The 15,000-nt window shown below is 39.2% G+C and overlaps 1 protein-coding gene across 1 annotated transcript in view; it reads right to left on the reverse strand.

Annotated features, from left to right (window-relative positions):
- The window catches only part of LOC125025892 (proteasome subunit beta type-3-like), a 21,383-nt gene that overhangs the window by 4,821 nt on the left and 1,562 nt on the right, over nt 1-15,000 (reverse strand). The window contains exons 2-4 of the mRNA XM_047614209.1: nt 4,841-4,957; nt 4,585-4,694; nt 1,344-1,555 (exon numbers count right to left, since the gene is read on the reverse strand). Coding sequence (XP_047470165.1) covers nt 1,344-1,555; nt 4,585-4,694; nt 4,841-4,957 — 439 coding nt within the window. The remainder of the gene's footprint in view (nt 1-1,343; nt 1,556-4,584; nt 4,695-4,840; nt 4,958-15,000) is intronic.

A 15,000-nucleotide genomic window follows, 5' to 3' on the forward strand; every position in this document is an offset into this window, starting at 1 on the left:
CTCTCTCACTTTCATTCTCTCTCTCTCTCTCTCTTTCATTCTCTCTCTCTCTCTCTTCTATTCTCTCTCTCTCTCACTTTTATTCTCTCTCTCTCACTTTCATTCTCTCTCTCTCTCTCTCACTTTCATTCTCTCTCTCTCTCACTCACTTTCATTCTCTCTCTCTCACTTTCATTCTCTCTCTCTCACTTTCATTCTCTCTCTCTCTCACTTTCATTCTCTCTCTCTCTCACTTTCATTCTCTCTCTCTCTCACTTTCATTCTCTCTTTCTCTCACTTTCATTTTCTCTCTCTCTCACTTTCATTTTCTCTCTCTCTCTCACTTTCATTCTCTCTCTCTCTCTCTCTTTCATTCTCTCTCTCTCTCTCTCTCTCTTTCATTTTTTTTCTCTCTTTCATTCTCTCTCTCTCTCTCTCTCTTTCATTTTTTCTCTCTCTCTCTTTCATTTTTTCTCTCTCTCTCTTTCATTCTCTCTCTTTGATTTTTGATACTCTCAAATGTCAGACAGAAGTTTCCAACTGTGCTCAGCTGATATAGGGCCAGATAGAGAACAAGTTTTACTTGAAATAACATGATAAATAAGATACAAAAGATAATTGTCTATCTTTGATTATTTGGTGTTGAACATTTCTAATTGAAAAATTGTCCTGGGATTAAGAATGTTATACTACTACTACTACTACTACTACTACTACTACTACTACTACTAATAATAATAATAATAATAATAATAATAATAACAACAACAATAGTAATATATATTGAAGTAGCAGAAAAATTATCTAAAAAATTCTAGCAATTGGACAAACCAGTAAGAGCCTAGTAAATGGCTCCTTAGCAACTAAGTGTTCGTGATATTATCTATTTGGGGAAAAAAAAAAAAAAAAATGCATGTACCAGGTGCCAACTGGGTTAACAGGACTTTAAGTAAAGTCTTGCTAAACCATCATCAGCTAAAAATTCAAGATCCTTCAATCTAAAAAAAAAAAAAAAAAGCAAAATGATCCATACATTAGAGATATTTCTCATCCAAAAGAGTAAGCTATCCCAGCAACCTTAATAACTCTTCTGCTTATCATATCTCACACATTTCTCCATGTGTAATTTTCTAGCAATTCTCTTTCATTACTGAATTCAGAAGATAGAGAAAATGCAAATATTGTAATCTATGGATCTTCACAAGCTGACTGATATATCTATCATAGTTTGGGGATATGAATACCACATGATTGCATTTACTAAGGTTTGTCCCATATGGTTAGGGGGTATAAATCAGACCCTAAAAATTGACAAAAGAAAATTTCAAATCCTTCATACATGCATATTCCCAAATACCACTTACCATACAAACTCTCTGCTGATGTTCCAGACACAACAAAATCAGCTGGTTCACACGGACAGCCAATCAAGTCCAAAGCACAAATATAAGGGTCTTTGGTTACAGGATCCAAGCCAGCAATAACTGGCTCCACAAAGTAGGGTCCAAATCTCCTCTCATACAGGAGGTTCTGGACCATAGCCATTAATGTGCGGGGTTTTACTTTGCGTCCTTCCCTGAAATAGAGGAGGGTATGACTTTTGACCAAATCTGAATATTTTCATTTTATGGATAAAAAATTTACTGAATACTTAACCATTTGTATAAAATCATGCTTAAATGCTGTCAGCATCATAACAAAGTCAATGTGAATTGCCTGACTGTCAGTCCACCAAATGCCAGGTCATTCTAGATCTCCTTCTGCCTTAACCCAATGCCACCAGGTGGTTTCCCGATGTGAAAGCTCTCTCCCCCTGGCTGTATCTATACTGGCCCTGGCCCCGGTGCCAGGGGATCATGCTGGCACCATGACTGTACATGCTCCCGGAAAACAGGACCAGCGCACCATGGCACGAATGCTCATGCCACCCCGAATATAGTCCAGCCATGCCATAGCCTGTATGTACATGCCACCCAGCAGCAAAGCATTAACCCAAATTAGAAGTCTGGATTATTCTGGATTATTAGGATATTTGATGTTTTTGAGTCTTTCCTCCTCCCACTGACCTGCAACACCCTTTAGATTCTTTATAAATCCTAGGGCCGTTGTTTGGCTATCTCTTAGATAATGGTATAATAGATGTATCAACCTAAATAACCTTTTCACATTTCTACTTGCATAAAGGCTTTAAATGAAGTTATATATTCAAAAAAAAAAAAATAAATAAATAAAAACATTTAAAAATTAAAATAAAAAGAGGAAATTCCTTACTTGATCTTATATTATGATGCAAGTCACAGATCAAAAACTACGTATATAAACTTATAGCCCAGGGGCCGGTCACACAAATGCGCTACGGAACCGTATCTCCATAACCCCTCTTAACCCATTGCCGCCGGGTAAAATGAATAAAATATGGGGAAAATGCTGTTTTCATTTTTTATATTTTTGTGAAATGTCTCTGCACATAGATGGCTCTGCTAGTTCTTAGCCACAAAGAAGTCAATTAGTAGATCTTGTGACCTTGCCCAATTTCTCCTTTTTTTACTAGTGCTATGAATATCAATGGTGTTATATTTATTATAAACATTATAATTACTATGTTATAAACATTAATACCAACAAAATAAGATAACGTAAAATGTTCTTGTAAATCAAGAAAAAGGGTAAACAGGCGAGACAGGCAGTACTTATAACTGGCTCATTGGTGACTTAATACAAAAGTAGCCATCTACGTGTAAAAACAATTAAACAAGTAAACTCACAGTGGGTATGGCATGTATGTACATGCCATGCCCGTCAGCAAAGGGTTAATAACGGGTGAAGAAAATTTTTTTAAAACTATACGCTCTGGAGATCATCGCATCGCGCCAACTTTGAGTGCGGGAGTTCGGTATATCAAGCCAAATCACCGGCCGTAGCACTTTAGCCCATCACCGTGGCGTACAGCTGCACTCCACAGATCGAACAGTTTGTTATGACACCTCAGGGTGAGACCTGTCGGGAAGGGGTTAAGGCACCGCAGTTTATGGCTGAGTGCTCTTATGGCCCATACACATTGCAATAGCATGTTGATACAAGTTCAGGTGCTGTAGAGTAAGGTTGGGGGAGCGCAGCCTAGTGTGTTTTGGTGATCTATAAATTACATTTTCTCAGCCTCAGAGCAATTAGTTCAACCTTACAACTTGATGATTGCCTCATGCACACCTAATAACACTAAAATAGAGCAAAACACAACTAATAAATCAGGCAGTAAGTGTGGTATTCCAATATAACTGTGATTTCCTTTTGCTGATAGGCATGTATCTCACTCCAACCCATGTGTTGTATGTGTTAAAAGGCATTACACTAAAACTAGCATATGTACTGTCTTTGCCTCGGATGTAATGGTTTTATTTATACTTCATTATTATTACTATTAATGTCATTATTTTCGTTATTTTTTAACGCAGTTTGTGGGTGAGTGCACATCGTGATGATTCAGAGAAAAAGGAGATTACTTTATATAGATATAGTTAAGCCTTTAACCCATTGGCGACGGGTATAGAAAATTAAAAAAACTCTACGCTCTGGCGAACCGCGGCAACGCGCCGACTCTGAGCGCGTGAATTCGGTACATCAAGCCGAATCATTGCCTCGGGGCGCTTTGGCATTTGGAAATCAAAGCTAAAACTACTCTTGTAATATTAGCCATCCTCTCGAGCAAGATTTTGCTTTCGAGGAGAAAATACTTCCTAAATTTCATAGTACTTGTGCATTCTGTTACTGAGGTCACTTTTTTTTATAAGGAATCTTGCATATTTCTTTTGCATTACTAATTCTAGAACATTTAAGTTAAAAAGTTTCATTATGATGCAGGCTGGACACTGCTAATCAGCTCAGCTGATTAGCATTTATGGCTTATGATTGGTCAAGATTCACAAAGAGCTGCCTGAAACAGCAGCTGTGATTGGCCACTGAAGATCCAACGCCATGTGCGATTTACTGCAGTGCGAGGTCTTAAGGCAGGGATAAGCATCAGAAAAATATGTTTGTGCATACAAAGCTAGGTCTAAGATACAGCACCCTAGGCCGACTGTGACTTGACCAATCGTCTGGAAAAAGCTGTGCTCATTTTTAACTTTCTTGAGAAATGTCTCTGCATATAGATGGCTCTGCTAGTGCTTAGCCACAAAGGAGTCAATTAGTATACCTTGTGACCTAACCTGATTTCACCCTTCCTTGAATTTTAATGAAAAGCATTTTTTAACTAATGCTTTCAATATCGATGGTGTTATTTTTATTATAGACATTATAATTACTATGTTATTGACAATAGTAGTGGCAATATAAGAAACCAAAATATTTTTGAATATCAAGGAACAGGGTAAACAGGCGAGACAAGCAGTAGTCATAATTAGCTCATTAGTGACTTAGTACAAGTGGAGCCATCTATGTGTAAAAACAATTAACAAAGTAAACTCAAAGTGGGCATGGCATGTATGTACATGCCATGCCCATCAGTTTGGGGTTAAGTTGCCACAGGACAGTTAAGGCCTCCAGCATGGCTTAGCTTTATGGCTCTTTTGAGTATCCAGCCCCAGATCCTCAGTTCAGTCAACTAACCTCATCTCATACATCTTGATGCGGAACTTGAGTCTCTGGAGTACAGTCTGTGTGTCTGTCACAAGGCCAGGAAGTCCAATGTACAGATGAGGCCCAACTTCAAACACTCGCTGGTGAAAAAATAAACAAATAAAAAGAAATTAAATCAAAGTACACTACTTCTTATATTAGAGATTTTCTTTAGAGAATAACAAAATCTTTCAAAAATTACGTGTTAAACAAGGAAAAGCCATAACATTAGGCGGGGGAATATTACCTCAAAGTCCGTTGTAATAGTCTGTGCTTGCACACCAAATCGTAGATCCGTAGCAATGGCCACACAATTCTTGCCCTTCATGGCCACGACGGACCCTCCATTGTAGGCCAAGATACTCTAAAGAAAAAATATCAAATATATTACCAAGAATACAGTTCTAACCAAATGAAGACTATGATTGTTTTTTTTACACACACTACAGTAGTCAACTACTTTGCAAAGCTTTTTACACTCAATGTTTTCTTATCCTAATTTAGTATCAAATAATAATTTCAAACATTTTTATTATTAAAAGGATCTATGCAGATCTGGAATGCAAAATTTTCTACAGAAAGGATCCAAGTAGATATGATCTCTTGGTGGGATAATACACATTTGCTGCAGAAAAGAAGACTTATATACTCTTACACTTGTTGCTCATCCTCAAAAGATCTGGAGAATCAAGTGAAGCCAATGCATTACAACTTTCATAAAATTTTACCTCCATAATAATTCACATCATGAAAGTAAAATAATCATACGTAATACAACATATTAAAAAACACTGATTTTTCAATTCCCTAAAGGATATTTTCTATACAACTTTCAGTAAATTCTCTGGTCCCAGTGAGTTTGACAGTATGCTCCCCATGACTGCCCAAGACCTATGCTCATATTAAAAGACACTTTTAACACCTTTTACGGAGAGCTTCCCATGTCACTGGATTAGCTAGACCCAAAGTTTTAGCATCTCACACCTATCAGCCAATGACCATTGAGCTGCCTTGTGTTGCAGCCAATCAGAGCCAATCAGGACCAAGACTCCCTGGTCTTAAGATTGCAAATCAATATTAATTCCAATGTTGCAAGTGGCTAAAATTCATATTAAAACTGCTTCCCATGTTACACTTAAAATGAAGTAACAACATATTGCTGTTAGACAAGAGAATATAGTATTGTAATCTATTCAGAGTATCAACAAACCTGGTCTTGCCATTCAACTTTTTTTCATTTTAGATATGAAATAGAAAACTGAAATAACTAAAAAAAAAAGATTCAATATCTTTGTATCTCCCATTTAAAACAGAAAAATATGAGTGAGACATGGGTAATGGTTTCATTATGATTTAACTACTTTTTGTACTGATATCAGACTGGCCTTTCTGGAGGACACGTCTACAGTCGATAAAATTAAGTTGATGAGGGAGGTCAGCCAGCTGTTGCCCCTCCAAGAGGAAGGCCCCATAGACATAGTGCAGGGGAAATGGACATCCTCTCACTATATCTATGTATGGCAAGAACAAAAATATGTGGCCCTCATGGTTAATGGCACTTTCGCAAGAATTTCTCTCCAGAATAATGACAACTATTGGCCCAAAAGCAAAAGATACGGGGAATGCCTGGTTATCAGGTTTCTGAAGGAGGCCACCGCATCTTCCGGGTGTTTTTAAAGCTCGGAGGATCTACAAGAACAGACAACCCCTAAATAGGATCATCATTGTATGGAGCAGAGAACATCCGCCACCCAAAGAGTACCAATTCTTTGGACGTTACATAGAGTCGAGCTCCATTCGACCGTGGAGCTCACATGTTGTGGTTTGCTACAAGTGCCAGGGTTACGGCCACGTAGCAAAATACTGCAAGAAAGAAACAGCCTGTGCTGTTTGTGCAGGTCATTGGACGAAGGACTGTCCTGAAAGTAAAAATGAAAAAGACAACAACAACGGAGACACCGTCAGCATCGTGAAGAGGTGCATCAAGTACAGAGAGCAAGGCGTGGCAGCCTGGCACCACAACTGCCCCCACAAACCGCACTGCGCACCCCCCCCTCCTTGCTGCCTCGACCATACCCATCGACCGCGGAGTGGTGATGCCCAGCCCAGCCACACCCCACCCAGTGCCGTGTGATGTCACCAACCCAAAGGAATTCCCACAACTGCCAGGGGGATTCCCCATCCCAGGAAACATGGCCACAGGAGTGACCAGTGATGAACAAAACAAGGAAGTGATTGAGGAAATAAGAAGCCTCAGGCAAGAACTTGCTGAAATGAGGAAAATGATTATGGAAATAAAAAGTGATCGGGGAGTAGACAGGGAAAATATGCTTTCTAATGATGTTAGTGATGTCGAAAATACAAAAAAGGTCTCTGATAATGTTATTACACTAGATACCATCGACAAATCATCTGGAATCGGTGACGACAGTTACAGTGAAAACAATGCCGATGGAAATATGCAGGACACAGACTAACTATGGGACATTCCTCAGAAAATTATATTAGGTACGGCTTATATGTATAAGGGCTTCATCAAACACAAATTTGACCAATCAGCTAATCATAGGGTGTGATGGGGGACAAGAAAAAAAATTAAGTTTTTCTCATGAAATATACGTGGTGTCAACTGTAGAATTAATGACTTACTCTACTACATTCATAAAAACAATATTGACATTATCTGTCGACAAGAGCCCTTCACATCAGCCACTAAAATAGAAACCGCCCCTAGAATTAGAGGGTACCACTCATATACAAACACAGGAATGACAGGTCTATTGACTTATGTCAGTGACACCATACCGCATAAGCTGGTGCAGAAGTCTAATGAAAATAATGTACAATATCAGCATTTACATATTCGAACAGCCCCTGGGTTTTTCTCTCTGTACAATGTATATGCAAGATGTAGAAAGTTTCAAACTGATTCACTGCCCAACTTTCAAAATCACAGCACAATATGCATGGGGGATTCTAATGCTGGACATTATACATTTGGAGACAGTCAATGCAATGAAAATGGCGGAGTTCCAAAATTTTGTGAACAAAAGATCTATGACCGTATATGATACAGACAGGGAAACTCACACGGCAGGGGGCAGGCTAGATTATGTAATAGGAAGGGATCTTGTACATGGAAACGTCAGAAGCATGCTTGCAAAAGAGCTAATCAGTGACCACCTTGCAATAGTAACGAGATACACTGTTGATAATAGCCTATCTGCAAAAACAAATAGGCATAAAATTATTATTCCACCTGTCAAGGTTCGTTTTAAGGAATCAGAGCAGTCAGGTCAACGGAAACACACCAGAGGAAAACATACATAAGGTTTAATGCTAAAGGGTACTATTTACACAACAAACACAGGAGAAGAAGGCGAGATCACTTGGCGGAAGGAAGCACACACGTCAAAGTCACGGGCCAACTACTGAATTTTTGGCCAGTGCTCCTTTTGTGTGTCCCACCGATGTTTAGGCCGATACCCTCGTTCCCCAACACGGCGAACGAGCCAATCGCAAGAGGCCTAAGCCAGCCGCCCAGAGTGAGGTAAACACCACTGACGGTCCAGTGTAATCTCGCAGTTGTGACACCTCCTTACCTTGAGCACCACTTTAAATCACGTATTTATGACTGGTATAACGATTACACAGTAACGAGTGTTGATAAATTCTTCATGGACATCATGAAAGTGGTCACTGATTACTACAACACCTGGGTCTGTCCAAAGAAAACCTTGAAGAGCAACAATTCACACCTAAAACAACCTAAGTGGGTCAGTGACCCTACACTATTAAGGGAACAAAAGCGAGTTCAGGAGCTTTTTGATATCTACAAGCAGGACAATACCCGTGACAACCTCATTCAGTTTCTTAAGGCTAACAAAAATCTACGGGAATTAAAACCTCATTTCAGAAAAGAACACTTTGAACAGTTCCTACAAAGCATTAACAATAACACCTCAATGTCTGAGGTCTGGAAAAAAAATTAATCGACTCTCAGGCAAAAGAACTAACACCCCGTAGTTCCTTAGTCAATGGGCTGAAGAGTCCAAATTGAACTCACTTCCCACAAATATTCAGGACCACCTTAGTCAGTCTAAAATTGCATGTAAATTTGCCATTGAGAATGGATGTTCTGAGACCGACCCTTCAGACATTCCTGAGATTACTGAGTGGGAACTGAACAATGCACTGATCAAAGGAAAAGCATCTGCACCAGGTGAAGATGGAATTACCTATAGTGTCTTCCGCCTTATAGCATAGGTACCTGGTAATCTACTTTTGCACCTGTGCAGGTTAAGTTTGTCACAAGGTATTCTGCCTGGCCTCTGGACGCACAATCTAATCATCCCTATGCCGAAACCAAACACTGATAAATACCGCCCAATTTCACTAACCTCATGTGTATGCAAACTTCTAGAAATTATAATTTTGAACAGTCAGGTACAGGTTGCAAGGTAAATTATCTCACAGACTGTACGGATTTCTATCAGGACCTAGCACGCAACATTGCTTTGCAGAGTACTCCTCAAACTCTAATCCAGGGAAGTACAGTTTTTCTTGACCTAAAGTCAGCTTTTGACATTGAAAACAGAGAAATTATCCTAAAACAATTAGTAAGCTTTGGCATAAGGGGTAAGTTATTGAGCTGGATTAGAATGTATCTTACGAACAGATCTGCAAGTGTCTTGTTCAGGGGAGTGAGAAGTTCCACTTCACAATCTTTTGAACTTGGGATGACACAGGGAGGAGTTCTCAGCCCTATGTTGTACAATGTCCTCATGCACAAGCTGGTGGTAGATATTCCACTTGGGGATGGTGAATCCATTATCTGCTATGCTGATGACATATGTATCAAAGCTTCATCACAAGAGAGGATGCAAATAATTATCGACAAAACTCACAACAATGGCTCATGAGTGTGGATTCGTCATTTCCACTGAGAAAACAATGGCTCTAAATCCATGTATCATACCCCTACCCACTTTATGCATAGGTAACCAAGAGCTTGACATGTGTCATAAATATAAATATCTCGGGGTGAACATAAATGATGCAGACTTGATCATTTCCCTGAAAAAGAGACTCTGGGAGAGACTGAAACCACTGAAAGTTCTTGTTGGAAGAGAACATGGCATCAATGTTAAGCTCGCTAGACTGTTTTACTTGGCTTTTATAAGATCAGTTGTAGACTACCATGCACTGCACTTGTTGCAGTGTTAGGAATCAGAAATAAATAGCTTGGAGGTAGTACAAAATGAAGCCATGAGGATTATCCTCGGTGCCCCGAGAACAGAAAGGATAGTGAACATGAGTTCAGAACTTAACCTACCATCCATCTCTGATAGAATAATATTCATTTCCACTATATTTGGGGTCAAAGCTCTGAGGGAACCCTTGTTATCTTTCAGACTTCCAAAAACAAATGCAGCATAAAATCACGCAAGCAGACGTGACTAATCACACACACGCGCGCCCTCTTATACACAAAATATCTATGAACATTACAAAGCTTAATAACCAAATTAGTAAAATACCACAGGGTCGATCCATTCCACCATGGAAAAATTCGAAATTGATCGTGCACCTTACGTGTCTACCACAAAAAAACAGTGTACATAACTGCGTGTTAAAACAAATTGCATTAGCAACAGTAAAGGAACACACAGAGTCAATGGGCAATGATGTATACGAGTGTTACATTGATGGATCCGTACAGTCTGGATACAAAGCTGGTTGTGCTTGTACTGTATACAAAAATGGCTTACTACAACATCAAGTTAATAAGAGAGTGCAAAATTGGGCCAGCAATACACAAATAGAGTTGGCAGGTATACTCCTTGCAACAGAATTCTTAATGTCTCGGGGCTCTGGAGTAGTTTTCTGTGACTCTTAAAGTGCTCTTCGGACACTAAAGTCTTTGAAAGCAGGTGGCGATGAGGAAATTGTGAGTTGCTTTAAGCGAAATGTAACTTGTGCAATAGAGCGCAATTTCAACATTCAATTTGTATGGATACCATCTCATGGCGAAGGAAGCCTGCAGCAAAGATATTGTGAACATAGATCTTGGGATGCCTCTTGCTAGGGTTGCACATATATTGAAAAGTTCTCATAGGGAAGAACTAGTAGATCTGACAAACACTCAAAGGCCTGAAAGCTGTACCATAAGGCAATACGATCAGTATAGAGATAGCAAGCCCTCCTATGGGTGGCACCGAAGTCGAACCAGACAATGTGACATGGTTATTGCCAAAATACATTTAGGTTACAGAATGTATTGGCAACTGCACGGTGCAAGAAGTGCAGATGAATCTAAATGTAGACTGTGTAACGAAGAAAACAAGCGAACACTTGAGCATTATATCTCGGAATGTCATGTGATACAGCCCTTCTGACCACTTAACATGAGGTATAAAGAACTATGTGAATATTTAATTTCATCTGATACATTGGAAGATATACTCGTATTATATCCTAAATTTACTATGTAAACCTGCAGTAAACAAAAACAGTGTTATGTAAACACAGTGGCAAAAGCATATCAACGTATTATTTTTGTATGATGTATGACATATTTCTATATTACCATGTACAATTACAGTAGTCACAGACTACTGTACTGTGTCAAATGTATATAAAACTGTAATCATAAGATAGCCAGGGTGGTAAATACTTACTTAACTTAACTTAACGCACAAACCGACAAACCCACTTTCGGGGGGGTCCACCCAACTTATCCTCATGGGTTTTATACAATACAATACTACCATGTAGTCCTCCATAGGATTTATACAATTCGTTTTAAATTCTCCTTAGCAAGGGGCTCCACCTCCTGGACTCCCTGGGTAAGCAACCCAAAATGGATGGGGGAGGGGGGGGGGGGCATAATTTCGGTGAAATACCATACTTTAATTCTAAATAATTTTCTCATTGAAAACCACATGCCTTCATATAGCAAAACACCAAGGTCTTCTTCAGTTCCATCTACTGTCTGACCTGCTTGGTTTCTCACTTTTTTTTTTGCATTTGGGGCACTTGATGGGCTCAAATATTAAGCTGTGATAATTACTAATGTATATTTCTTCTGTATAGCCACTATACTGTTTTATAATTGACCAAGAATCACCAGCATTTGTCAGGGAATAAAGTCTCATGGCACTGTCAAGTATCCAGGTGGCAAAAACACGCACAGCACTCAAGGTTATTGTACATAATAGTGTAAATAACTATTAAAACATGTTTATCCTGTGGGTTTAATAAAATACGATCTATATATTCCCTAGCCTGGGGGTTCTGCCCCCTGGATCCCCTGTGGGATTTATAAAATATGTTTTATATATTCCTTAGCAAGGGGACTCTGCCTCCTGGACCCCCAGGATAAAATCATATACCTTTTTATAGAAATCCATCAAACTTTCCTTCGCTTTCATCTACAGTCTGAATTGCTGCTGCTGGTGTGTGTGTGTGTGTGTGTGTGTGTGTGTGTGTGTGTGTGTGTGTGTGTGTGTGTGTGTGTGTGTGTGTGTGTGTGTGTGTGTGTGTGTGTTTTTGCATCTGAGGCACTTGTTGGCCACAAATATCAAGCTATGACATTCATTATTATCTGTTTAATCTGTATAGCCACTATGTTGTTTTAAAAATGACCCCGAATCAACAATAATTAAAACTAAATATTTCTTACCAGCGTTTGTCATGCAACAGTGTTTTAAGCTGCAGTGGCAAAAATGAGTATGCGCATATTTATTGAACAGAATAGCATAAATAATTATCAAGACATTATATAAGCTAATAAAAATGAATTAATATATCAAATAAATGAATTAGTAGAAAAAGGCATAGATAATTACAAACAAATCATTTCCAAAACCATATAGTAATACATGAACTACTTAACAGATCACAGTAATGAGATACGTGGTCATAATTACAATGTAAACATGGCAAGTGACTTAGAAAAAGATGGGCTGCTCTTCTCCCCACTCTGTCATGTATCATTCATTTTCAATTTGTGCCCCTTGCCATAGATGAAAAGTGTCTCAGTTTTCATCGAGGTATCCTTTCAATACACTTATTTTACTGAATTCCAGTGTGTTATCCACCAAAAAAATTCTACATATATACTAATTCTGTGAGTAATTTATCTGCATTGAAGTGAAAAAAAAGGTGAGCACTAAGTCTCCTATGATTAGCATTCATGTTTCTTACCGTGACTGACCTGCATCTTAACCACATGCCACAGGCGAAAATGAATAAAAAAATGGGAAAAGTGCTCATTTTTTATATTTTTGTGAAATGTCTCTGCACAAAGATGACTCAGTAATTGTTACCAAGAACGAGGCATCCTCCCAGAGTCTGAGTTCCAAAATCAGATTTTTTTTACTTTTCATCTACCAAACGATCTTGAGAGATGCATGGAGAACCGGGGGTAGAAGGGGGGGGGGGGTATGGATGGCACTGAATGTCAAGAGGAGCCTGCAGAAACTGAAGAGAGTGATTTATGAAACGTTAAAAAGGATTTTTTGAAAACCCAAGCCAAATTTCTGTCCCGAAAAGGGTTTATTTTCCAAAAATGACAATCAGGCCTTTCCTGACAATATTTATTGATTTGTTCTTGTGTGATGAAACGAATATAAAGTAAAATATATAGTCGACGCAGCACTTAAAACAGAAAAATTTTCACCGGCGTTTCTCAGCGAATGGCGTCACACGGCCTGTCAAATCTCCCGGTGAAAATACGTATGCGCAGAAGGTTATTGTACAGAATAACGTAATTAATTACCAAAAGACGTAAAAGAAGTATAATAACACTAGAAGAATGCGTCCTAAACAATAAACCAAACTAACCTTAACCCTGTGGCTTTCATACACTATGATGTATATATTCCCTAGCCAGGGGGCTATGCCCCCTGGACCCCCTAGTAATATACAAACCTAATCTAGCCTATCCTAACCTAACCTAACCTAACCTAACCTACCCTAGCCTAGCCTAGCCTAGCCTAATTATATGCGCCTAGGCAGGGGGCTACGCCCCCTGGACCCCCGTGGCTTTAAGAAAATACGATCTATATATTCCCTACCCTAGGTGCTCTGCCCTCTGAACCGCCCATGGTAAAACCAAATACCTGTATATTGCGAAAGATCGAACTTTTCTTCACTTCCGTCTATGGTCCCAGTTCCTTGGTTTGTAATCACTTTTTCGACATTTGGGGCACTTGTTGGGCTCAAATATCAAGCTGAGATAGATACAGTTATCTATTTGTTCTATATATCAATTATACAGCCTTAAAAATGACCCTAGATCGACGCAACACTCTTAAAATGTGACACTTCTCACCGGTGTTTCTGAACTAATGGCGACTGACGAAGTGTCAAATCTCCCGGTGGAAAAAGGCGCATGCGCACATGGTTTTTGTGCAAAATAGTGTAAATAATTACCAAAGCACATAAAAGAAGTATAATAAAAGTAAAACAATTAATTAAATACGTGAATTCGGAAAAACAGACTGTGGTAATTACAAAATAGTCATTTTCACAAGCGCGTAGTAATACATGAACTACTTCATAGATCGCAATAATGAGTTACGCGTCACATTTGTTTTGGTCCTGGAAAGGTAAACATGAATGGGGACTTCGCCTCAGAGAGGTGCCATGCAGAGCCTATTTTTGTCATTTCCCGGGAAATATGAGGCCGCTGCAGATTTAGTTGTATTGATTCCTACTCAATTTTTTATGCTCTACAAGATGGCAATGTCCATTTTGCTCTACCTCCGTGCATCGCTCTCGGTAACATTAACCTAATATATAAACCTATCCTAGCCTAATTATGTGTCCCTGTAGTACTATATGCACCTAGCCAGGAGGGCTATGCCCCCCTGGACCCCCGTGGCTTTAAGAAAATACGATCTATATACTCCCTAGCCAAGGGGCTCTGCCTTCTGAACCCCTAGGGTAAAACCACATACCTTTATATAGCAAAAGACCAAACTTTTTCTATGGCCCGAATTCCTTGGTTTCTAGTCACTTTTTCCGGCATTTGGGGCACTTGTTGGGCTCAAATATCAGGCTGCGATACAGATAGTCCCCTACTTAAGAACATTCTACTTTTGCACATTCCATACATAATAACAAAATTTGTAAAATACTTGAGTCCAAAAAATTGTTTGAAAGATGCTAGCAAGCTTCAACTTTCCCAGGCACGAACATAGTTCACGAGTCTGTCACGCCGTGGCGCTGCCGCGCTCACTCAGCTGTGCACATCACTCGCCTGCCCTCCCACCATAAACATGAAAGCATTTCTTCACAGCGTCCTCGTGTACCGACACTTTTTGTGCCAGAATTCCCATCAAATAATATTAAAAGCATTACATATTACAGGTACTGTATAAGGTATGTCATACTTATTGG

The sequence above is a fragment of the Penaeus chinensis genome, chromosome 5 (assembly GCF_019202785.1).
Source record: "Penaeus chinensis breed Huanghai No. 1 chromosome 5, ASM1920278v2, whole genome shotgun sequence".
Taxonomy (NCBI): domain Eukaryota; kingdom Metazoa; phylum Arthropoda; class Malacostraca; order Decapoda; family Penaeidae; genus Penaeus; species Penaeus chinensis.